This window comes from Camelus dromedarius, chromosome 19, assembly GCF_036321535.1.
Source record: "Camelus dromedarius isolate mCamDro1 chromosome 19, mCamDro1.pat, whole genome shotgun sequence".
Classification (NCBI taxonomy): domain Eukaryota; kingdom Metazoa; phylum Chordata; class Mammalia; order Artiodactyla; family Camelidae; genus Camelus; species Camelus dromedarius.
In genome coordinates, this window is record NC_087454.1 from 17,060,208 (window position 1) to 17,083,493 (window position 23,286).

A 23,286-nucleotide genomic window follows, 5' to 3' on the forward strand; every position below is an offset into this window, starting at 1 on the left:
TTAATGAATGAGGAAACGGAGGCATGGAAAAGTTAAGTAACTTGGCTAAGGTTATCTAAGGTCACCCAGAGGCAGGCAGTTTGGTACTGCATATTTAACCGGTCTGCTGTAATCTGCATACTTATTTCAAATATGGTGTATTTCTTATAGTCAGAATTAAATTTTGAGTTAGATTTGAATAGATTGCCTTGCTTTATGCAAAATATCTACTTACTAATTCCACATTAAATTAATATGTGACCAGAAACACAAGCGAAACGTATTTGTTTAACCATAATATCAGCCTATAGTTTTTAAACAGTTTCGGAAACAATTGTGTCAAAAATTAGATACACTCGATTGCTATCCATTTGTTAGAAATAAATCTGTCCACTTTTGGCTTACCTGGAGCATTCTGTACTTCTCCATGTGTTATTTTGTTGCTGACAATGATTAATTAGCTTTCCTGTATACTTCTTATCATTTCAACACACACGCCTTGTATGGCATGCGGAAATGTGTACTTACTTAGTATCTTTATTGTCGCAGACCATCTGTTCTTTCCCTGCAATCAGGTGCTCTTAGGAAGTCAGTATTCCCAACTCTCTCTTTCAACTTTGGTTTGTCATTGGCCCTGGGGGTATTAACGTTGTCATTTTACTGATTGGTTAGCATTACATATTTAATTTGTTGCTATATATAGTCTACTACCTTTAAAAAAGTCTCAGAAGTTTGGGGTTTAGGATACTGTGCCAAGTGGGTGAAGAGCCTGTGTCTGCTCCTTAGGCATAACTAGCTCACTAATTGTATGTAATTCTTTCAATTATTTTAATGAGTGTCATACCAGTTTTAAATCAAAAGATATTCATGCAGAGGATCAGGTCATCTGCTTACTGCTATTTCCTAGGAAAAGAATTTTAAAAGGCTTGAATTATTACAGAATGCGTCTTGTGGATCCCTTCTCCAATGACTAAATAACAATTATTTGCCCTTAAATTAAGCCTCAAATTTTCCATATATAATTTTTAAGCTTTTTAATACAGATTAAAATTCAGTGATGATCCATTTGTCTTGGTCAAAATACTGTTTTATTTTTAAACAAATCACCTCATTTTCACCATTATTAATTGAACTAATCTATTAACAGTGTTGCCAAGCATGGACTATTGAGTTGATATCTTATTTAAAATTAGTTGCACTGATATTAAGTATGTGCAGAAGGTTGTTCAAGTCCTAATTGTTAGTTTCCTCTTATAATTGTAGTTATTCTGTAATGTCATTTTCATATTGATATTACTTTGGAAAATAGAGCTTTAACTTCTTAACCACTAGAAAGCAACCTATGAAAGCTTCTAATTTCCAAATTCTAAATTTCAGAATGGTAGTACCATCTGTATAGTCCAACTAAAATGTACATTACTTAAAGTTTCTAGTAAGTTCTTTTGACAGCCCTTTGTGGAAATGCAGAAGCATACTTCAGATCTCATTCCTTCAGGACCAGAGTTTCCTGTATCTTTTTGTTTTTAACTGGCATGAATACCATTTGCAGAGGCCCTATTCCAGGGAGCTCCCTAGACACATCTGTCCCATACACCTTTTTTAAAGGATGAAAATAAAGTGTATGGACCAGTATTGACCACCTTCATGAGTCCCTCAAGAGACGAAGGAGACCCTGTCCCCTACCTCCTTTTAAAGTCATTTCTGGGAGGATAAGAACTCTCCCACTACAGGTGACAGAGCAGTCCCCAAGCTCCCACATGAACTAAACTCCCAAGGTAGAGGATGGGGCGGGGGGGCTTAAATTCCCTCCATAAAGTGACTTAGAACATTAACCAGTTGTGACTAGTCGGCATTCCAAAACCAGCATCCAACCCGGACATCTGCCTTGCAGATTAGAAATGATTCTTATGAGCTGAACTTTGACATGTAATGACAGTTCCAAAAGACAGTTTGCGTCTTCCCTCAGGAATTAAAATAAGCAAATGACTCTAATAGTCTGCAGATTTTTAAAACAGAACCCATTCCATTGTTTACCTGTTTGTCCCTGTGTGTGTTGTTTTGTCGATGACACAGGAACATACTTACACTTCTCTGAAACAGGAAACATTTCTTTGAAGTCCTAACTAGTTAAATCCTTTCCAAGCAATCACAGATTTAGTCATTCCTGGGGACAGTATAGTAGAACCAATAGTAAACAACAGAACTTCTCTAAAGTCAGTTGCACTTTTCAGCCCTGGAAACCTCATGTTCTCAAGGTACTACAATGACATTTGATTCAACAGCCTTCTTCTTATGTCAGAAAGCTCCACATTATCATTTCCTTCTAGTTGAGGTCAAAGACCATGTTCAACAGGATGAGATTTTTTTCTTTAAATTTTGAAATAAATAATACTCAAATTGGGTAAAGCAGTATTTTAAAATATTCTTTATATTCTTAAATAAGAATGTACTTACCGTCTGTGTGTGTGTATATAGATATAATCTGTCTGAAGAAGAAGAAGTGGGAAGTCCTTAAAGAGGGCTTGTTTACCCAAGGGATGGGGGATAGAAAAAACTGGGAGAAGGTGGCTGCTGGCAACAGAGCCCGAGGAGGAGGCAGGAGGACTTCTCACTGATGAAGTCTTTGATTGTGATGAGCTACCAAAAGACACTCTGACCCAGAAATACAAAGGGCATTTATTCATTTTAAAAATGCTTGTTGTTGATCCCTTGTGAACCACGTATTCTTGGCTTCTTGCTAGAAATGGAAGGCAAATGACCCAATGTGTCACCCACCAAGTTTGCTATGTTGACGGGCACAGTGGTACAGCTAGTGCTGGTGGATCACAGAACTACCATCTGTGTGAATCCCACACATGCATTTACTTGGCTCTTCAAGTCTGCCACTGAAATGAGGCTATCTAGAGAGGCTTGAATTAGTACAGAATACATTTTCACCCGTCTTGTCGCAACCCACTAGTGAGTCACGAAATTGGTATAATGGTTTTACCCAGAATTTTTTTAAAAAAAACTCATCAGAACACATGAAGTATGAATAGAAATTATCAGATTACAAATTTTTTTCGGTGATATATACATGTATGTGTACTTGGGGTGGTGACATAAAGTATATTTCATATATCAGATGGGTCATGGTTATGGGAGGAGGGTATAGCTTAGTGATAGAGTGCATGCCTAGTACGCACAAGGCCCCAGCTTTGTTCCCTGGTACTTCCACCAAAAGTAATATATAAATAGATAAACCCAATTACCTCCCCCCGCCCAAATATTTTTTTAATTAAAAAAAAATAGGTCATGATTTAAAAAGTTTGACCAACTTGCATCTACAGGAACTCACTTCACTTGTTGTATTTCAACTTCCCCACAGTACCAGGCGCACAGCAGCCCCTGACACTGACCTCAGTCTTTCCTCACTGCAGATTGAGGCCCTAGCAGGGCCTGAGCAGAGATGCAGGGGTGCCCTGGAGAGTTGCTGCTAAATAGACTCACCCCCATTTTTCCTACTGTCTTGGGCCTCACAGGATTGCTTTTACTGTAGTGTGCTTTTGCGTTACGTCATTGACTCTCAATAAGGGCCACTTTAAATATCCCTATAAAACGTATTATCATATGTGCTCTTTTACCATCTGTACGACTGTTGTGGTCAGTGTTCCCTTTATCCCCAAATGCCTTCGTTAGAAATTTGTGCAGAAGAACTTGCAGGTGTTTGTCAAGAGGAGTGGAAATCCAGAGCTGGGCTGCTTGTTTGCCGTGTCTCAGAGATGCAGTGAATTGTGTTCTGACTCGTGCCTAAATTTTGTGTTGTCTGTTGAGAGGCTCAGAGCTGAATGTGCACTTGACCTGTGAAGAGGGTTCCAGACCTAAAGAAGTATAGTTTGTTGTATTCAGTCTTGATTCTGGCTTCATTTATTTTTTTCCTTCTTTATCCTAATTTGCCCATTAAAAAAAAAAAAAAACCAAACTTGCTGTTCTCTGCAGGGGTCTCAGCTCACTTTTGCATTGAGGTGGTTACCCATTAATACAGTGAAATATTAGATATGGTGGGAAACCGGGCTCTGACAGGGATGTGCAGGTAGCTATGGAAGCACAGAGAAGGGGCGCCCAGCCCAGCCTGGGGGAGGGGTGTGGTCAAGGGGACGCTTCCTGGAGGAAGATTCTAAGCATCGTGCTTGGCACATAATAGTCCTTTAGTAACTGTTGGTACAATGAGAGATGGCATTTGAAGAAGTTAGCTGGGAGGAAAATGAGTAAGTAAATTTCACAGAGAGAATGGCACATCCAGAGGCTTGGAGTGGGGAGGGAACATGCCAGTTTGAGGAACTAATTATGGGATTATGGTACAACAGGAGTCCCAGGGAGAGGAGAGGTGAGGGTAGAGACCAGATCACAAAGAGATTTCATCTGTCTCGATAAAGGTTTGCTTCTTTATATATTATTTATTTTTAAGGCCACAAGGAGTCACTTGAGTCAAGGTGAGGAATATGGAGAAGGGGCAGATTTTGGCAGAAAGAGACATTAGTGATTTCTGTTTTGAACATATTGAGCTTGAAGTGTTTGCAAGGCCCTGGCTGAAATGTCCAGCTGGGAATTGTAGCAGTGGCCCTGGGCTCTGTAGCCAGGGCTGAATTGGTAAGTCAGCCACACACAGCCCCAGTGTAGATGCGCTCACCACACGCCTCCCCTCAGCTGATTGCCGCCCCTTCTCCTCTATAAGCACTTTTCCTATATTCATGATATTTATCTCAATCTACCTTGAGCCACAGGCTTGTATATTCAGCTTCCTACTGGACATCTCAATTCGATGTCCACCAGATATCTCAAACTTGATGTGTCCAAAAAGGAATCATCGATTTCCACCTTCCCCCACCCACGCATTTGCCATCTCGATATGTGACACCACCTTCTCATCTACCTATTTATTCCTCACTCCCCCTGTCAGCCCCAGACTCTCCCTTTCCCTCACCGTCCATACCCACTTCTTTCTCTCACCTTAGCCACCCTTGGTTCTCGTCTGTACTCCTGAAACAGACTTGTAAGTTACACTCTTGCCTCCCCTCTTGCGTGTCTGTAATCATCTAGTCAGTCTCCTCTCAGTAGCCGGGTAGCTGAGGTAGAAAACAGATCAGTACATACGTGTCAAACCCTCTGATGGCTTCCCCTTGCACCCAGACTAAATGGAGTGTCTTCCCCATGGTCCACAAGACCCTCCGTGATCTGCCCCTGCCTCTCTCCATCTGTTCTGCTCTTTCCTTTGTTCACTTCCTTCCAGCCACTGTGGCCTTACCGCTTTTCGCTGGGACTTGCCCTGGCTCCCATCTCAGCCTTTGTTCCTTTAGCTTGGGGAACTCTTCACCAGATGGTCCCTCAGCTGCCTTCTTCCCACCACGTGGGTCTCAATTCAGATCTCTCCAACATTTCCTGTGACCTCCCAGCCAAAGAAGCCCTGCAGTCCCTCTACCGTATTATCCTGTTTTATCTGCTCAGCACTTTAAATAAGCGTTTATTCATGTAGGTATTTTTTTGCCCATCTCCCCTCACTGGAGTGTAAGCTCCTGGAGGGCAGAGATGGGGTCTGTGCTTCAAGCACATAATCCCAGTGTCTATAACAATTGCCCAGTAGATTCTGTTTAATGTCTTGGCTTTGCATTAGTTACTTGCTTATCTCAATTTTCCTGCTAGATTCTATGCTCCTGGAGGGTACAGGAGTTGTGTGTCTTTGAATTCTGTATAGCTAATGCTAGCAGTAAATGTCAGTAACAGATTTCTCTGGGAACTCTAGAAAATGATTCTTTGGCTGTCTTTAAACCTATGAGGCTCTATGAATGAGAATATTGCAGGTTACATCCTCAGTGATCCGAGCGCTCAGCAAGGTGAATAGGCAGAAAGAGGAAACCTGCCCACCCACTGTGTGACATGCGCTGTGCCCTGTGCGTGTCTTGGCAGCTGTGTGTGGTAGCTATTTTAACCCATTTTTCGGATGAGAATCTCAGAGCTCAGAGATGTTAATACGCTTGCATGGGATTGAACCCAGGACCTCATGCATGTTAAGCGTGCACTCCACCACTGAGCTATACTCACCCCCACCCCAGTCTCTTAATTATGCTAGTTATAGTTTAGAAACGCTAATTAGGGTTGGGATGAGTCAATCTTCGTTCTTCAGCTCGCGTGTGGAAATTCAGACAGGGAAGTTGCCTATCCAAAATCTCAGTTTCCCTAAACGTACCTCGGAGGAAACCACTATCATTGCTGGAACTTGATACGTAAGGATTTCGCATCTCTCAAGACGGAGGCGAAGCCTCTATCACACGCCTGTTCCTTAACAGAATCAAAATATAAAGTATATGGCTTAAAAAATATATATGTATACATATAATGGTTTTTAGCTTTATGTTTTACACTTTGATGTGTATGCTGAAGAAAAATCATACTGACTTTCATACTAAGAACCACACTTGGAAACTGGACCAAAAAATTGCTTCCATGCTCCAGATAGAACTGCATTTCTTTTATGTATTTTAGTTTAGATTATATTAACTTTATATTTATTTCTTGGAATTATGTACGTTTTGCCTTCTTTGAGAAACTATTTTAGGTGGCACATTTAATAACTGCAATAGAAATTAAAGGGCAAGTGAGGTGAACAGAGTTAAGAGAAAAGAACTGAGGAGGTTATAGTATAGCAAGTTCAAGACTGGTCCCCGGCTCTGACTGCATGGTGCTCCATTGCCTGCTGGGGAAATTGGAGCCTTAACCTTGGGAACTAATGCTGTAAGCTTTAGACCTTACTGATACAACTCTGATTATCAGAATTGAGGTATGTGGTCATTTCTCTCACCCAGACAGAAGACCAGCTGACCAGAGCTGAGTGGTAGGGTGGGTACCTGTAAGCCAAGTCAGCATTCTGTTCTGGGAGCAGCTCCCAACCCACTTCAGCCCTTGCAAGAGTATAGTTGACCTTTGAACAACATGGGGCTTAAGGGCGCCGACCCCCAATACAGTTGAAAACCGGCCCATAACTGTACAGCCACTTCCCGTGTCTGCTGTTCCGCATCTGCGGATTCATCCAGCCATGGAGTGAGTAGTACTGTAGTAGGTATTTATTGAAAAAATCCACCTATAATTGGACCTGCACAAGTTCAAGCCTGTGTTCAAATGTCAAATCTCCAGCTGAAATCTCCAAATGCCTCACCCAGTTTAGCATGGCCCAAATGGTCCTTCCTGAAAAAGATTTCAGTGCATCGTCTGTCATGGCCCTAGCAAAACCTCAGAAATGCTTCTAGTTGTGCACTCTGTGGTCTCTGCCCCCCACAGGTAACTGAATGAATTGACCATCTGTGTCCAGTTATTTATCACTGAAGCCTTAAGTGTTGGAAAATGCAAAGAAAGACATTCATTGATAAGGCAGGGTTTGTTATAGTTAATAGTAGGGCAGGACCGCAGATAGACTACACATATATGCTCTGAAAACCATTCTTCTTTGGTTATAATACAGTGCCAAGTGGCATTTAAAAAGTGTGTTTGGTAGATAATTTATCCAGCTTTTCACTATAGCTTGATTGCAAATAGCTTATTCACTTTAAAATGAAACCAAAACCAGTGAAAAAAGTGGCAGGTAACTTTTGCATTGCTTTTGGCAGATTTCCTCAATAGGTGAATGTGTTAATGAGAATAATGATCTCAAGTTATGAGTGAATTATCAAAATGATGGATCTATAATTTAGAGAGAGTTACCTTGAGAATCCATTTAGAAGGGACGTTAATCTAAAGGAGTTAAACTGAACATGACAAAGATCTCGACTTCGAAGCCAGAACAGACTTTACAAAGTTTGGGTGGTAAGCCATCCTTACCTGAAGTTCTATTGGAGGTAGAAGAGTTAGGATATGGAGTTTTAAGACTCAGTCTTAGAAGATCTTGGAGATCCATGACATTCAGCAAGAACCAGATCTCCTGATTGCTGATAGATTACTGCAGCCCCCCAACCAGAACCCTAAATCACCAGTCCCTAAACCACCATCCATTCTCTTTACCTGGCGCTGCTGCAGTTTACTTGACTGAAGATTTTTAAAGCAGTCAAACAAATTGTTGTAGGATTTAATCTGGTTTTGTTGTCGGTAGTGGTGGTGTTGGAATTGGTGCTAACTCTTTTTGTCATTTACATAGCGCTAATGTTCCATGCACAGAGCAAATGTGCTGCATTAAGCATTTTATGCTTTTTTAAATTGTTCATCTTGATGTTCCTGAGCCATGATGTCCATTGTGAAGGAGAGTATTTAAGTCTTCTCCTGTCTTCCTCACTCTTGCCTTCCATTATAAATGTGGATTTTCCAGCAATCTAAACTTAAAATAGCTTTCAAGTATAATACTCAGTGGGGTTTTCCCCCATAGTTTATTCTTGTACAATAAAGACAATTTTTAAATGTTTTTTAACTTTTTATGACGATTGGAATAACATTGTGCTTAATAGTTCAATTAAGCACTTAAATGTTCCCACTCTCTTTTATTTTTATAACACTACAAGGGGCACATACCAGATGCTTGTGTTAATAAGCATCACGCTTCTGTGCCCGGCAGCACTAACACATGCTTTCAAGGTAAGATATTTGCTTGACATTGGTACCAAGTGGTTTCATTCTTTGGACTACTCAAGAAAAACATACGAAATTATATTCACTTTTTAAAGAGACCGTTCAAGTGCAAAATTCCTTTTTCCCATTAGTTGCAAGATTAGTTAAAATGAGTAAAAAGTGAGCTGTTTCCTAGAGGAAACATGACAGAGGAAGATAAAGATTTAATTTTCTTGTATAAAAAAAAAATTGTGGAGATCTGGGAAATAACAGAACGAACCATGTTCATTTAAAAATAGTACTCAACTGTGATCTTCACAATTGTCTCTCATCCATACGGCTCCCTGAATGTTTTGGTTTTAACATCAAGATGCCATTTTAACTTTTATATGACATGAGATTCTGGATATAAAAGTTAATGAGTGTGATGTGACTAGCTGGATTTAATACTGCATTCAGTAGGAAATGTGGCACCTCACTAAATCTCTACACATCATTCTTCCTTTTGTCCATTGATTTATTGCAACTCTCTCAGAGTTATGGCTTCCATATTCCTACTCTTCCTAGATCTTAAAGATTGTTGCTCTCCAGCAGTCATCATAGAAAGGATTGGGTATCTCGTTTTCTCAGTAAGATTTATACCGCCTCAAACCTGAACAAATGGAAATGCATAAAAATTACTTCTCAAAGTACAAATATGATAATATGTTTTGGTCAGATATTTGAGGGTATAAATCAATTAATAAGGACTGAGTTTTGATTCACCTTGATCATTGACTCAGCTGACAATCTAGTAGGAAATATTTAATTATTACAATCTAGTTCATTAAACAGGGATTACCCATAACCATTTTAAAAGTGCACAGGAGAGACTAGGTTATCCTGTATCAAAAAAAGCAAAGACTGGCTCTAAATCCAGTGGGATCATTACAAAGGATGCAAAATCCAGATTGAAATGGCTTCCACTGGGATACTTCATGCAACCAAAAAAGAGTAATGACAGTAATAGTTTAGGATACCCTGGATTAATTTTAAAAACCCATTAAGTCCGGAGTAATACGAAGAAAATAAAAGAGAGAGGGTGGTACAGAGGATTTTAAAAAGGGAAATTCAATCCTTATAGAGGCACCTAATAAATGTGGGAATAATGATACAAGTAGAAAGTGACAATTTTGTGGCTCCCTTTGTATTCATTCATTCAGGCAGGGATTGTCAATGGTTGTTTAAAAATGGGCTCATCTACATGAGCTGCAAGTATCATTGTACAGTGTTATTATTAATTACCAAGACACAAGGAACTTTTACGATGGAGCAATCGGGAGGTTCCCGCCCTAATGAAGTGATCAAATTTAGTGTCACCAACGGTGGAACAACCTGACCTGGGTGCCACTTGTTGTGATTCAGTCATGAATTCACAGCATCACCCATTCAGCATCCGTGCTAAAAATGGTTCACCTGAATCTAATGATGGGAGACAGACGAATATAGAATGTGGGACAGTCCAGGAAACAGTTGGCCTGAATTCTTCAAGGAAGTCAGTATCATGAAAAAGAAAGGCAGGATTGGGGGTGGGGGGAGGAGGGTGTGCTGGATAAAGGAGACTAGAAATACATAACCATACAGACCAGGGGCAAATTCTCCATTAGATCATGCATCCAAAAAGGGGATGGGAGAGTGTTGTAAGACATTTGATGGACAAATGGGAAAATTTGGATGTGAACCACAGTGTGTACATAGATGTTGTGTAACTGCTGTTAACTTTGTTAGGAGATAATCATGAATGGTTACGTAGGAGAATATAATCCTCAGGATGTTCATGCAGAAGGATTTAAAGGTGGAATGCCAAGATATCAACAACTTTTAAATGGTTCAGCCAAAATTTTGTGTGTGTGTGATAAAGAGAAAATGGAGGAAATAATGTGACAGAATGTTAATAATTTGGGAATCTACATGGAGTATACTTGTATTACACTATTTTGGTGGGAGGGGGTAAACTGGAAAATGTTTAAATAGTTAAGGGGCAGAGAGTAGGTATATGTATTTGAAGAGTTGCTTGGTTAAAGAAGTAGACACCAGTCCATGAGCCACTAGGATCTATGAGGAAGTTTTTATCAATCTAACACAGGAAAAATAAGGACAACAGAAAAAACTTTTCATGAAAGTAAATGTGTCTCATTTGAAGGCCTGTTCTTACAATAGATTGTGCCCTTCTATCCTTGTGCCTTAATTCCCTTAATGGAAATGATGATTGTAGTAGTGACAGATTTCCTGTTTTAAAAAAGTCTGTAAAAGCCAAGTGTGGGGGGAGCCCTGGAGCAATGAGTCAGTTCACTCATTCATTCACCGGACAGTTAATGCGCACCTGCTATATGTCAGCCTCTCGCCAGACTCTGGGAATTTAGAGATGAACGAGGCAGAGTCCTGGCTCATCTTTTCTACACAAAGATGTTCACTTTGTTTCCCCCAAGGACTCTTGGGGACACAGGGTGGAGAGGGGGCACTTAAAGGAAACTTGAGTCAGTCGCTAGGCATTCTCCTGTTTCAGCCAAATTCACCCCATTTCTCTCTTTTGTTTTTTTTGAGACACTGCTTAAGATGTTTCAAAAGAATTCTGCCATATGTAAAAAAAAAAAAAAAAAAAAAAAAAAAACTTGAAAAAAATCACTTTTCTTTTTTTTTGGTAAAGGAGTTCATAATAAATGTTTTTGGCCATTTCTGCATAAGCATCTTTAAAAATGTTTCATAAAGTAAATGTACTTGACTAGGCAACTGTCTGTAGTTGAAATCCTTGTAGGTGTGATGCTTTTTCTGCTCCTAGAGCCTGAGGTTGGAACCGATGAGGTGAAAGCCAAAAGGTACCTCCGTGGCCTTTGGGCAGATATGCCTAAATTGCTGTGCTTGGAGGTAAATGCCCTCATTTTTAAAATTTTCTAACTAAAGAACTTTTATTCCTCACCCAGTCTGGGCCAGTTCTTGGACAGCAAATCTCTCTATCTCCATGCTCTTGTGGAAAGAATCGCTAAACTGGATGGCAAAACATTTACCTGATTTTTTTAAGGTGAATCCTCATCTAGGTTCATGTTGAATTTTTTTAAATCCCTCACATGTGAGTTTCATGGTAAAGAAAATGAAAAAGGTAGATGTGGTACCGAGTTTGTGTTGTAATTTGGCTTCTTGGTCTCCTAAATGTTGAGATGGCAGTGTGCTTTTGATTTATTAATATATTTTGAATTTTTATTTTTAATTGAAGTATGATTGATTTACAGTATTGTCTAGTTTCAGGTATACAGCATAGTGATTCAGTATTTTTGCAGATTCCATTATAGGTTATTACAAGATAATAAATATAACTTCCTGTGCTCTCTAGAATATCCTTGTTACGTATCTATTTTATATATAATAGTTTGTTACTCCCATACCCCTAATTTGTCCCTCTCCCCACTTCCTTCTCCTTTTTAGTTACCACAATTAAATGTTCTTTGTGAATCTGTTTTGGTTTAGATATACATTCATTTGTATTATTTTTCGGATTCTTCAAGTAAGTGATAACATGTTTGTCTTTTTCTGTCTGACTTATTTCATTAAGTATACTGTTCCCTAGGTCCATCCATGTTGCTGCAAATGGCAGTATTTCATTCTTTTTTATGGCTGATTGATATTCCATTGTGTAGATTTACTACATCTTAATCCAGTCACCTGTTGATGGGTACTTGGGTTGGTTCCGTGTCTTGGTTATTATAAATAATGCTATTTAAACTTTGGGGTGCATGTATCTTTTTGAATTAGTGTTTTCATTTTTTTCCAGATATATACCCAGGAGTGGAATTGCTGGATCATATGGTAGTTCTATTTTTAGTTTTTTAAGAAACCTCTATACCATTTTCCACAGTGGCTGCACCAATTTACATTCCCAACAACAGCGTTGGTTCCCTTTTCTCCATATCCTCTCCAACATTTGTACACCTTTTGATGATAGCCTTTCTGAGAGGTGTGAGGTGTGGTTTTAACTTGCATTTCTCTAATGATCAGTGATGCTGAACAGCTTTTCATGGCCTGTTAGTGAGATGATAGCTATTCTTGAATGCTTTATGGCAATAATAACACTTACAAAACACTTGTTACATATAAAACAGCTCTGAGCTCCCTTAAGAATTTTTAAAGTTTCTTCACGTATGTTATAGTAGATCAGTTTCCACCTCCAAATTATGATGATCAAATTGGTCCCCTTGTCATTACCCATCAGGAGGGGGCCCTGGTGGTGGTGATACACGGTCATGCAGATGAGCATCTTTTAGGGTGTCTGCAGAGTAAACCCAGGTAATTGGTAAGCACCAAGTGACCCGAGTGATTCCTTTCAGTATTACTGAATAAGCTTTTTGAAGAGTTCTTAAGAAAACTACAAGAAAGCACACCAAAAAAAAAAAAAAAAAAAGTCAAATACCTATGTTCCCACCAACCTGAACAGACAACTGTTAGCACATTAGCATCTTTGTTTTGCCAGTGTGTTTTTTTGATACCAGAATATGAACTCTCGGAATGCAGGGACCTCATCTAGCTTAGTCACTGCTATACCCAGGCCCCTTCTCCAGAAGTATCCAGGGCACAGTAGGTGCTCAATAAATATTTGTTGAATCTTAAATAAAATGAAACAGTACTGATAAAGTTGTGGCCGCATTTGACCACTCCTGATAGCCTCACTCTTCTCCCCTTTCCTCAGAGGCACCACTGTCATGAGTTTGGACACTATTTATTTCGTATGTTCAAGCATACATGTTTTCGTGAACAGTATATAGTGTTATTTTGTATGTTTTTAGAATTTACATAAATGGCATCATAGCGTGTGTATCTTTCTGAAACTTGCTTTTTTTCACTATTATCTTTTGAGATTTTTCATGTTGCTGTAAAGTTTTTTCCCCCCTTTTAGCTGCTGTTCCATCATTGAATATACCTCATTTTAGTTATCCATCCCCTTGTTCAGGAGGCTTTTAGATTGTTCCCAGCTTTTCGCCATGGTAGGTCTACTAATGAAGGCTCCCTCTCTACCCAGTTTTTCTCATTGGGAATAGAAGAATGAAAAAAGTGATACTATTACTGATGCTCATAATCACTACCTGTTATTGAAGTACTATGAGGTCACTGATTGGCACTATAATAAGCACTTTATATTCATTATCGTATTTCATCCTCGCAGCAGTTTATTTTACAAACTAGAAAATGAGGTCTGACTTTACAGAAACATTGACTGAAGTTCCACAACCGTTAACTGCTTTGAGCTCAGTTTCTTGGATGCCAAAACCTTGAGCATGAGACACTCTTGGGAGAGGATGACCTCTCTTCACTCACTAGTTGTCCTTCCCTCGTCCTAAAGGGGAGATGCTGAAGTCAGTATGTTAAGTGAGTTCCGAAAAGTGTGCAGGAGTAGTGAACTAATGATCTTTATTTGTTTGATAAGTTGAACTGTCTGTTGCCATGGTTTCCATCTTGATAGGAACATTTTTTTTGCTTGCCTTCCATTTTAGGAGTTGAACCAATTGAAAGCTTTATCACCTTCACTTATAATGATCTTTAGGTGAATAATTGGGACAGAGTTACTTGTCATGTTGAATTAACCTTTCACAAAGAGAAAGAAAGTCTAAAATTATCTATGGGACTTAACCATCGGCTGTAACTCTCCTATGTCTGTATCCACAGTCTCACCTTGAAGGAGGCTTTTCACAGGATATATAGTTACAACAGGGGCAAGAGTCTTCATTTCGGACAATTCAAGAATATTTGAAAATACATTTTTACTTTTTCTCCTTTCATTCAGCAAGGCTGTTTCCAATCTAATTTAATGTATCATAAAATGAGGCCTATTTGAAGAAAATTAATAAAATATGAAACTAGAAGTCTGGGGATTGAGACTTCTTCAGGGCCTTGCTGATGGAAGCCTTTCTGATAAGCAAATACTGCTGAGGATGATAATGCTGATGGTGGTGATGGTTACGGGAAGCCCTCTACTTGCGGGTCACCCAACTGTTTACATTCCCAAATTGAGGAGCCCTGTATTTTCATCCTGTTGTAACTGAGAAGAATTGACACACACAAAATAAGGAAGTTAAAGAAAAAAAAAAAAAAGCCATCCCCATGTAGATAAGAGTAGGTGGCCTTTCTCAGAGTGTGTTTTCAGGTTTGGAAAAGATTCCACCCACCCTCATACTTTGCTTTCACAAAGCCTAACATTCTATAATAGGATTTTCTGGTGTTTGCTATGTTTTTAAAGGCTCTTTTATAAATTTTCAGAATATTAAGAAAAAGCCCTAACAAGTGTCAGTGATGACCAATGAGGTTTTAAAAATTATTCAATTAGAGATTTAATATGAAATGTAAGGTGACCTAAATTCCCACCAAAGTATGAGGTACCATCAACATCAGTGACACTATAGGTAGGTAACTATGTTAGATTTTGGCATCAGATCCTTGCCTGGAATGCTTTGATGACTGAGAGGGAGAGAGAACTTTTAAAGCTACTGCATCACAGTGGGTAAGATAGGATGATGGAAAGGAACCCCTCCCCCCCACCCCGAAGGGATGCTTAGATGTGTGCATAGATACACTGTCCCCACTTTGTTGCTGGGACTAGCCCTGTGGCCCAAGAACCAAAAGCTGCATGGAGTTTGCTAATATCCATCCAGTGTTCTGTCCACCAGTTAGTGCCTTTGGAGCTAATTTTGTCTCCATTCCCCAAATGGTGTTAATACCTGACAGAGTTGGTAGAGGACACTTTGCATGACCTTAGCAAAAGAGGTAATATCGCTTAAGAGTTTCTGCAGTTTTCAAGCTGTAACTGTGCTTCTGCTTATAAAAAACTAAGTTGGATGCTGTAAGCTAATAATAGTTTGGCCTCATTCTTGCCTCTTTCCTTTGCTATGAAGGCTTTTTATGTAGCTTTTCTGTTTGCGTATGGTGTCTCCCCTCCCCTTTTCTTGTAATGCTGTTGCTTTATCTCTCTTCCATTCATATTTTTTTTCCTTTCTTTTTGCTGCATGGAGACTCTCTGCTGTACAAGTGTAAGTATTTTTTGGTGGCTCTGCAGATTCTGGCTGTACTAGTTTACATTCTTGTGCTCCATTTGCTTCCCTGCTGCCTGGCTGGTCTCCCAGGAGACTGTAGTGTCGTCATCCATCTGTGGATCCTGAATGAAATAGGCAGCAGTTTAGAGATAAGATGGGATTTTACAAGATGGTTCAGCTAGCAACACAGGTGATGAATTTAAAATATTCCCAGCCATGTGCCTGAAAGCAAGCAGAGTGTTGATGAAGAGGGTATAAAATTCAAGAGGAGAAAAGTGCTTATTCCAAACATGTTTTAAAAAAAAAAAAAGACATGATTACTCACACTTCTAGGGTTTTTAATTTCTGATTCTTGTCATATTACTTGTTTCCCAGAGTTGTAGAAAATCAGCATCATAAATACCTTCTTATATTAGAAGAATTTTACTAATCTGCTTTCCAACTGTTTTTTGGTTTTTGTTTGTTTGTTTGCTTGTTTGTTTTAACCTCAAGGAAAAGTAATTAAGGATTCTTGAGCTTGGAGTGAGAGTGTTGTTTATTATTCTTTGAGCAAACTTGGTAAAATGAACAAGGAAACTACTCCATCCTATTTTTCTGGTGATGGAACCAGTTTAACTCTCATTTAAAAAAAATAGTATGTCTAGGAATTATGTGTTTAAAATGAGTAAACATGTTGTTTGTAAGGGTCTAACATTAATCCTTAACTTGTAAAAGTGTGTATATGTATATGTACGTATGTATGTGTGTATGTATATGTATATGTGTGTGTATGTGTATATATGTGTGTGTGTGTGTGTGTATGTATATGTATATATATATGTGTGTGTGTGTGTGTGTGTGTGTGTATATATCACTATTGAGCTACCTGGATAATAGTTTTAAATACATTATAAAAATTGGATCAAATGAGTAAGATTTCCAAGCAGTGTAGACATTGTGCTGCTTTTGGATTCTTAGAGAAGACAGGCATGCATTCTGTTCACTGTCTGCCACAGTGGGGATTTATTCATGTTTGTGATGTCAGAATAAGTATGTTTAGGGTTTTCCTTCTCAAGTTATATTTTAAAGGGCTCATGTTCCTCATGTTTTCTGAGGATGTGAATATTGAAAATTCCTTATTATTCATAAAATGCACTTTTGAAGATACAGTAGTTCTGTCTGGGCCTTGAGGTCATAGTTGGCTATGTTAATCCTCAATTGATTTATGGAAAGTCCATTTGATGTGTGTACCTCTTCCGCTTCCACTGCTGCCCCTTTTCATCTGAAGGGCACTTTGTGATTTCTCTGATCAGAAAATACTTAGGCATTGATAAATGTCCAGGAAAGGTAAATGAGGACTGAAAAAATAGTCTGAGAAAATTAACCCTTTCATTTTGGTACAAAAGGGGAAGAGAGTAAAGGTAAATCTGGATGGTAAAGTCAAATTTTTTTTTTCCAGGATGCAATTCATCTAACCAACAGGTGTGAGAAGGGGGAGGCGAGAGTCCACATAAACCGTATTTCTAGAGAAACATACAATATTTGTTCTGAAATATACACTCACGTGGATGTTCACAGCTCATTCTTACATTTCCTCTTGCTTTAAATTCATATGTAATAGAATCACAGTAATAAGCCAGTACGTTGAGCAAGGCCATATTGTCTGTAAAACTGTTAAGGAAGAAATAATTGTAAAGAAAAGAAAGAAAATTATGAAGAAATAAAATTCATTTTTTTCTCCATTGTTATATTTGAACCCATATTCTTTCCCATGAAAGTAAGAGATTACAAAAATAGTTCATCCATCAAAAGAAACATAAAATTGGGTTGCATTCTTAACACCAATTGTGGAAACTAGCCTGACTGCAAGCCCTGCCCAGTTTAACAAAAGGCCGTTCATTGGCCCTGTCCAAACACGGCAAAACTTAAGAACTAAGACATGTCAAATACAGTGAAAGAGTTTTATGCGAAATGCAAAAGTTGTTAGAAGTTGTATGCTATTAAGGAGCACATCAAATGAAGGAAAGCAGTGAAAACGTATTAGAATGCTTTGTTCTGATAGTCAAATTTCATATACTAGGTTTTGAGGCATTAGAAAGCTAGACCAAGAAAGGCAAAGTAGTTTCCCTTTGATTGATGTCAGCCATCAAAAATCCTGATGATTCTGTATGTTTCTCAGTATGTCTGTGAAATTAGGTTGAGCTGAATGATCTGTTTACAGATAGGCATCAGTTTGTACATGAGCTTCTATCTTTTATATTATATATATTTTTATATATAATTCTATATGTATTTTTATTTATTAAAATTATAATATATTTGAAATGCCATTATTGTCATGTTTTATGTATTTGGTATTTGTTATAAAGGCTAAATAGGGAATCTTGACCCAGATAATTTTTGTTCATCTTTTCTTATTTTTGCCCTCTTTTCTTGTAAAATCTAATCAAGAGTCAGAGAAAAATTATGGAAGACATCTTCATTCTATGAATTTTTTTTAAACTTTCCTATTTAGTTGTGACCATCTAAATGAGCTGGCTGGAAATTATATCCCAAGCTACTTCTTGATCCTGTTACCTATGGCGGTTGTGCACGAAGTGGACAGAATTACTGAAGAAATGTTCATGACTGAACATAGCATTTATTTTGGTAGTTTGTGTCTCCTGAGAATTATTTTTAGAGGTTTCATTTGGGAATAGACCAGTCAGGCCATTAACTTTTTCAGCCAACGGCAAGGCCAGTTTTAGGGAGAACTACGTTGAAAATGGATTCCTTTCCACTTGCATTGGATTGGTTGTGTTTTTATTGAACCTGCAAAGCTCAATGCTTTCTAAAAAGAGACCTCTGATTGTCTGTTTTTAACAAAACCTTGAAAGAACCAAATCAGCAAGTTTCACTCTGTATTTCAAGAAGACCAGTATGGATTTAAATTCCATTGCTCATTATTTTTTATTTCCCTTTTCTCACAATAATAAATAATAGCAAAAGGATATAATTATTAAAACTGATATAAAATTGTCAAAACAATAAAGCTGTTTGCTTTGAAGGTCAATAGGAAACAATTTGTTCTTTGAACTGAAGAAAGTTTATCAATCTCGTGAATTTTTTTTTCTTGAGAAAGCTTTCAGTGACAACATATTAAGGGAAAGTGAAGTCTCTAAACTAAGTTCTTTCAGTTATATTATCTCTTAGTTTACACAAATACCATTTTCCAGTATCAAACCTGTTAACATCCATAAAATCCATCCATCTGTATATTGATAAAACAAGTGATGAGGTGGGAGGGATGCTAAGCTGACCTTCTGATCTGGGTCTGTCCCTGGCCCTGCTCCTGTTGACTCGAATGGTGGTCTTTATCATCTCCATGACTCAGTTTCTTCCTTGGAATTTGTTTGTGGAGGTGATGACAAAGGTCCTCTCCAGCTTTGACCTGTGTGATCCGATTGAGGGAGAAGCTAATGTCTTCCTGAGGTTTTACTTTACATAATGAACAGTTGACAATAATACTAGAAAGATGCTCTTCAGAAGTTTTGGCCATGGTTTGGGTTTTGGTCTCATTTTGTAAAGGACAGCAGGATCAAAGACATCTTACTGAGAAGTGACAGCAGATACAGACTTCTAAATCATGGCATCTTTTTCCTTTGGTCTTTGGTCTTTGCCTATAATGTAAAGATCAAAATCTTTGTGGCAGAAGTGTGAAACAAAAGTTATGCTGCTTAAGTCGTTAAGATGACAAAGAGTTCCATGTTGCTTACATTGACATTGCCATGATAATGAACGGTGAATAACTGTGTTTTCAATTTTTAGCGATTGATTTGTACACTCTTTCAATTTTATTGTTTATACCAGTTCTAACATCTTCATGTGCCACTTGGAATCAAATTCTATATCATTCATTGTTCCTTTTAGCTATATAAGTAGAATTTAACTGAATAGGGCCAGAGGAAGGAGTAAGTGGGCTATCTCATTTGAGAAAATGGTAAACATTTAGAAATGTTTTGGCTTAGTCTTTTCAATCAGGCTGTCAGATGTTACTAACCATCCTCGAAAGAAGTAAAACAAATACTGAACTTAAACAATTGATCCCAAATATTAACACTCCCCGCAATGTTGCTGAAGCTTCAAAGTTCAGTCTTCTGGAAATTCCTGCCTAAGTACTTTCTTTACTTTATTGCTAGATGACTCCTAAGTCCAAGAGGAAGACTATTCACAGCCGAATGCTGCGGCCTGTTTCCAGGGCCTTTGGTAAGTGAGGGTTTTGCTAATGCCAGTCATTTCCTTACATCTGTGAAGCACACTCAGCAAGGACCTTGGACCATTTCACAGGTATTTTTTAGGGATGTTCTCAGTGAGTAAATACTGAGAAAGAGTTAAGTGATTTGTGAATGGGTGTTTGCTATTCTCCGATAGATTTAAAATTACTTTGAGGGGTCTTTTATTCATCTCTTTATAGTAAGCTTCAGCCCTGGGCTTTGCTTTGTTTTAGAAATGGAGTTTGATCTTGATAAAGCCCTGGAAGAAGTGCCCATTCACATTGAAGACCCACCTTTCCCATCTGTCAGACAAGAGAAACGGAGCTCAGGGTTTCTCTCTGACTTGCCCTCCGAGGAAGGAAAGAAGCTGGAGCACTTCACCAAGTTAAGGCCAAGACGGATCAAGAAGCAGCAATCTACCCAAGCAGCGGTAAGTGGAACTGGAGATGCCCCTTCCCTCTCTCACCCTGTCTTCCCTGGGGGGGAACGCCTGAGAGTCTTACAAAAACACCTTGCACATGTGAAAGCTTGTAGTTGAGGAGAACAGAACCTCTTTGTGTGCATTCACGTGGAATATCTCAGTTAGTGCTCAGCAACGTTGGAAAAGGGGACACTACAGTTTTTGACTCTTTCAGACAGAGTTGATCCTTGGAAGTCCTTAGAAAAATATCAGTCACGTGGGTGAGATACACAGGCTACATCTATAGAATTTTAGTGTCCGAGTGTTAAAAGATGGAAAATAAGTACCAAAGAATTGATTTGTGATTAAAAATTGCATTTGATTTTGGACCGCACACATATACTCCTGTCTTCATATTCTGACCTGTGCTGGTGCCCTGGCTTTTGATAACTGAATGGTGGAGAAGAGGCTGTGCATGGGGAACCGCGCAGGTGGTGTGACTCTGAATGTCCTGCTCTCTCTACTCAGGAGAGGACTGACTTGTGGGTGCTAATGAGCCTTAATGCAGTTTATGCCATGGTCATGGGTCTAAATAGATCTGGCTTCTTCCCAGAGGCTTGGTGGACTGAGAAACCTGCCACAGCTTGCTTTCCCTTGGGTTCATTGTGAACATACAATACCTTACGGTTTCACAGTCCTTGCGATTTTCAAAGTGCTTTTGCATCTAACAGCACTGTGAGGCTGCCACACAGCCACCATAGTCCATGTTTTTCAGTGGAGAGTGAGCAGTTTACAGTATTTAGTAGCCGCACTCATTTAATATTATTGCTCTGTTGTTTGCTTTGATGGATTGAGTAGCCTCAGTGTTCCCTAAATCAGTCTTAGCTTTTCTAGAGCTTGTCCTTGACATCTGACGCCCCTAATGGGCTTTAGATGTCAGGTGTCAGAATTCTCAAGGCCAAGGTATGGAGATTGTTTTTACTTTCAACATTTCTGACACCAATTGCATTTTTCATCAGATTTTCTCCTGAAAATATTTAACTATCTGAAGGCCTATTCTGCCAGTTTTCCCAGAGCACAGAGAGCCTCATTCCTGATCTGCACCCTAAATTCCTTTCAAGGTGTGTTGAGGGTCAGTGACTGCGATGGCTAATGGCTTAATTCTTATAAAACCATGTGGTGAGAGACATTCTTTCATTGGCAGTTGTTACTCATACTGACTGATGGGCTATAAGCCAGAGGTTCCCACAGTCCTTCTTGGCTTCCATTAATTTGCTATAGCAGCTCACAGAACCCAGGCATTACTTACTGGATTATCAATTTATTATAAAAGGATATAACTCAGGAACCGCCAGATGGAAGAGATGCTTAGGGAAAGGTATGGGGGAAGGGGCTCCAAGCTTCCATGCCCTTTCCCAGCACACCACGCTCCTTGTATCTCTGCGTGTTCACCAACAGAAGCTCTCCAAGCCTTGTCCTACTGGGTTTTCATGACGGCTTCATTGCACAGTCATGACTGATATAAATAGTTGGCCATTAGTGATTGGCTCAACCCCCAGGTTCTATCAGCTCCCTAAAATTTAGGGGTGGGACTGTAAGTTCCAAACTCTAATCATGTGGGTGGTCTCTTAGATATCAGCCTCCATGTTTAGGTGGGTTCCAAAGTCACCTCATTAGTATAACCAGAACACCTCTATCATTCTCATCAGTTAGGAAATTCTAAGGGCTTAGGAGCTATGTGCCAGAAATGGGGATAAAGACTAGATATATGTATTTCGTATTATAAATCGCCATATCACAGCTATCTTCATAAAATTAGTTGGGAAGCTCTGGATCAGTTTACATATAATATAGATTTTCTGTTCCTCTCCTAGGAAGCTCCCTGGGCCTGATGTGGTATCTGGGTGCTGTGTGCATATAATGCTGATATGCAGATTTTTTAAACTAGGGATTTGATCTGATAGATCTTTTGACAAAAAAATAATCAGTAGTCAATCTAAGAAAGAAATGGGAAATTTTATTTGCCAACCTGAGGAGTATAACCCAGGAGACAATCCTTCAGAAAGCTTTGAGGACTGTTCTGCCCATTAGGCATCAAAGCATAGTAATAGAAGTTTTTGAGACAAAGGGTTATACCTCAGATGGCATATTGGCAGGTGACACAACCAGATCTACACGTACAAAGTGAGAAGTGGGTCATTCTGATGCCTTATAAGATTAAGAAGGAAGGTTTTCTCCTAAGGAGGTCTGGTTAACGCAGATGCACAGTATACTGAGGGGAGCGAGGAGGTCCAAACAGGCAGAGAAAAATTTTATGTTTAAAGTTTTCTTGTCTTGCCATAAAATATGAATTTTATTTCATCAGATCTATTCAGATTACCTAATTCTTCTTGAGACCATTTTGGTAATTTCTATTTTTCTAAGATGTTCACTTAATCTAATTGTTCATTTAGTTGTTTATAGAATTCTTATGAGTTTCTAATCTTTTCTGTATCAGTAACTATGCTTCATTTTTTTCATTTCTAATATATTTTAATGCCTCTCTTAGTTTCATAAGGTCTCATTCATTAGTCTTTTTCAAAGATAGCTTCCTAGTTCTCTCAAGTTTATTAATTTTTTTAAAGGAAAAGAGAGCTTGTTTATTTTTTTAATTGAAGTATAGTCAGTGCACAATGTTGTGTTACTTTTTGGTGTACAGCATAGTGGTTCAGTTATACATATAAGTTTATTAATTTTTGCCTTACCTTTTAATTTTATTTCCTTTGTTTCCTTTTGAGTTCCTTATTCCCTGACTGGATTGCTTGGCTCTCAATTTTTCATCTTTCTTACTGTCTAATATATGCATGGAAGATTTCATGACTATTCAACCCACTAATTAGCACTCTTTGGGTATATTTGTTCAGAGTTACTAACGTACCTAATTGTCCTTACTTCCTGCCCATCTTCCCCCTTCCGTCCTGTGGAGACATTATGAGAGATTTGGCAGCTGCCTTGTCAAAACCCAGATGTACCACCTACAGTGTTTCCCTGCTGCATTCATCTTAATAATCCAGGCAGA

The 23,286-nt window shown here is 38.7% G+C and overlaps 1 protein-coding gene and 1 long non-coding RNA gene across 9 annotated transcripts in view; one reads left to right on the forward strand and one right to left on the reverse strand.

The window, feature by feature from the left end:
• Positions 1–23,286, forward strand: part of CARMIL1 (capping protein regulator and myosin 1 linker 1) — a 281,077-nt gene that overhangs the window by 231,706 nt on the left and 26,085 nt on the right. For all 8 annotated transcript variants that reach the window (XM_031435099.2, XM_010980137.3, XM_064476244.1 and 5 more), the window contains 2 exons: positions 19,754–19,820; positions 20,062–20,258. In XM_031435099.2, coding sequence (XP_031290959.2) covers positions 19,754–19,820; positions 20,062–20,258 — 264 coding nt within the window. The remainder of the gene's footprint in view (positions 1–19,753; positions 19,821–20,061; positions 20,259–23,286) is intronic.
• LOC116147675 (uncharacterized) overlaps positions 15,104–23,286 on the reverse strand; it is a 33,258-nt gene continuing 25,075 nt past the window's right edge. The window contains exons 5-7 of the long non-coding RNA XR_004131243.2: positions 18,875–19,234; positions 17,140–17,246; positions 15,104–15,718 (exon numbers count right to left, since the gene is read on the reverse strand). This is a non-coding gene — a long non-coding RNA (uncharacterized LOC116147675). The remainder of the gene's footprint in view (positions 15,719–17,139; positions 17,247–18,874; positions 19,235–23,286) is intronic.